The sequence below is a fragment of the Mauremys mutica genome, chromosome 22 (genome assembly GCF_020497125.1).
Source record: "Mauremys mutica isolate MM-2020 ecotype Southern chromosome 22, ASM2049712v1, whole genome shotgun sequence".
In the NCBI taxonomy this organism is placed as follows: Eukaryota; Metazoa; Chordata; order Testudines; family Geoemydidae; genus Mauremys; species Mauremys mutica.
The window spans coordinates 19,714,139-19,717,133 of NC_059093.1; the positions used below are offsets into that span (position 1 = coordinate 19,714,139).

Here is a 2,995-nt window from a genome sequence, read left to right on the forward strand (position 1 = left end):
GGCAAAGGCAGCAGGTCCAAACCCCTTTGCCTATGGTGAGTGGCTGACACTTCAGTCTGCCCCAGTGAACAGGGGCTAGATGGAGACTGGGCAGTAACTGAGGCAAAGTGGGGATAGTGGCTTGGGGGTTCCCCAAGGAGGGGAGACCGAGATTGATGGGGTACTTCCAGGGGGTAGCACCCCAAATAAAGGGGCACCAGGTCCAGGGAGGGGCATGGGGGCCAGAGGACAGGCGGATCACCAGCCTGCAGAAGGCGTTCCAGAGCTGGAATGAGCTAATTCCCAGGAGTCACCAGCAGAAGGCACCACAGGGGTGAGTCCGCTCGTCTACACCCTGTAACTAGCTAAGTGATAAAAATACACCTTACAGTGGGTTCTACCTCTTCCCCCATTCTGTGTTTGTCTTGTCTATTTAGATTGTAAATTCTTCAGGGCATGGGCCATCTACTATTCTCTGTTTGTACTTTGCCTAGCACAATGGGGATCCACTGTTAGTTGGTCCTTAGGCACTAAGGTAATGAATATGATTTATTATAACTCCTCTCCTGCCACTTTGAGCCAAGGAAGCTGGCCTTGGGATGTTACTGCTTAAAAATGAGATGGGGGTTAAAACCATGGAATATTCTTTGTGACAAGTATCCCAAAAATTCCACTGACCTCCCTTCTTTTCTTTGCCTGGAGTAGGGTTTCCAGTTTCCAAACCTGATGTGATCTTGCAGCTGGAACGAGGGGAAGAGCCGTGGGTCCCAGACCTCCAGGGCTCTGAGAAAGAAGTGCTTCCAAGAGCTGCCTGCACAGGTGAAGAATTGGTTAAACCAACTCAAAAACTGTGCGGGAATGCAGGAAACATTTGGGATGCCCTACAAAGACCCTGTGAGTTCTCCAAGTACAGGATTGTTCCCTGCAGATGTGGAATCATTATGGCAGATGTCACTCATGGCTTCCCACCTATTCTGACTGACAACTGGCAGCAGGTTGCTCCCTGATCTCACTTTCCCCTGAGTGTTCTCGTGAGATGCAGACCAAAACTGATCCCTTCCTCTCTTCTCTGGGGAAGGGTGTGGGGAAAATTAGCTCCTGATAGGTTTGATCTCTCCCACACATATTTTGGATTGTTCATCCCTTTTTCCATTCCTCTCTCTGAGATTTTCTTTCTTTCTGGCGCAGGTAGTGACCTATGCCTGGATTCTTTCTGTCTCCCATCAGGTGATGGGATGGTGAATCAGAATGAGGAGGAGAAACCCCAGCAAGATGCTGAGCAAGGAGAACCACATGGAACTTTATCAGGAAGATCCAAAGGGAATGTTTCCAGGATTTATGCACTCCCAGAAAAACCAAAAGCCTGTGAGACTCAGCAGAGGCCAGAGGAAAACTTTAGTAGTCACTCAGACCTTATAACAAGCAACAGAATCAACTTGGAAGAGACACACTACATGTGCCATGAGTGCGGGAAAAGCTTCAATCAGAGCTCTGCCCTTATCAGACATCAGACAATCCACATGAGTAAGAAACCTTATGAATGTTCTGAGTGTGGGAAATGCTTCATTTATCATTCAGCCCTCATCTTACATCAGAGAATCCACACAGGAGAGAGGCCCTACACATGCTCTGCGTGTGGGAAAAGCTTTAATTGGAGCTCACACTTTCTTACACATCAGAGAATCCACACAGGGGAGAAGCCCTACACATGCGCTGAGTGCGGGAAAAGCTTCAATCAGAACTCAGACCTTATCAGACATCAGAGAATCCACACAGGGGAGACGCCCTACACATGCTCTGAGTGCGGGAAAAGCTTCAGTCAGAACTCAGACCTTGTCAGACATCAGAGAATCCACACAGGGGAAACTCCCTACACATGCTCTGAGTGCTGGAAAAGCTTCAGTCAGCACTCAGACCTTATCAGACATCAGAGAATCCACACTGGGGAGACGCCCTACACATGCTCTGAGTGCGGGAAAAGCTTCAGTCAGAACTCAGACCTTATCAGACATCAGAGAATCCACTCTGGGGAGACGCCCTACACATGCTCTGAGTGCGGGAAAAGCTTCAGTCAGAACTCAGACCTTATCAGACATCAGAGAATCCACACCGGGGAGACGCCCTACACATGCTCTGAGTGCGGGAAAAGCTTCAATCGGAGCTCAAGCCTTATCACACATCAGAAAATCCACACAGGGGAGAAGCCCTACACATGCTCTGAGTGCAGGAAAAGCTTCAATCGGAGCTCAATCCTTATCACACATCAGAGAATCCACACAGGGGAGACACCCTACACATGCACTGACTGTAGGAAAAGTTTTAGTCGGCGCTCAGACCTTATTACACATCAGAGAAGCCACACAGGGGAGACACCCTACACATGCTCAGAGTGCGGGAAAAGCTTCAGTCGGCCTTCAAACCTTATTACACATCAGAGAATCCACACAGGGGAGACGCCCTACACATGCTCTGAGTGCGGGAAAAGCTTCAATCACAGCTCAAACTTTATTAGACATCAGAAAATCCACACACAGGAGATGCCCTACACATGCTCTGAGTGCAGGAAAAGCTTCAATCAGAGCTCCACCCTTATTAGACATCAGAAAATCCACATGAGAGAGAATTGTAATAAATACCTTGACTAGGGCTGCGCAAAATAAAAATAAAAAATCACATTTCCTAATTCCCACATTGTGATTTTTGGACCATTTTCACCAAGGTCTCTCAGCTCCCCCAGATGAGTTGCCTCCTTCTGCCTTTTGCAGCTCACCCTTCTTTGGGGTCAATCCTATGATCTTTTCTATCAACTCCTTTCCTTTTGAGCCAGGAATGCTCATCAGCTTCTGGAGGTTTGATCCCAACAAGGTACACTGAGGCAAAAAGTACCTGTGCCTTCCATCCACTAGGACTGGACGTGGCATTCGCTGCTCAAGTTAGTGATCTTGGTGTAAAAAGACAATTAGAGTTGTTGTGCAGATGCAGCCCAGGGGCAGTGGTTGGCATTAGCTTTCCCCTT

General features: G+C 48.2%; 1 protein-coding gene across 1 annotated transcript; it reads left to right on the top strand.

Moving 5' to 3' along the window:
* Positions 1-1,442: 1,442 nt before the first annotated feature.
* Positions 1,443-2,654, top strand: LOC123354917 (zinc finger protein 271-like; the record flags this gene model as incomplete). Its single annotated transcript, XM_044997316.1, has 1 exon — positions 1,443-2,654. A coding segment is annotated over one exon (1,182 nt), but the record flags the coding sequence as incomplete, so codon positions are not given.
* Positions 2,655-2,995: the final 341 nt, after the last annotated feature.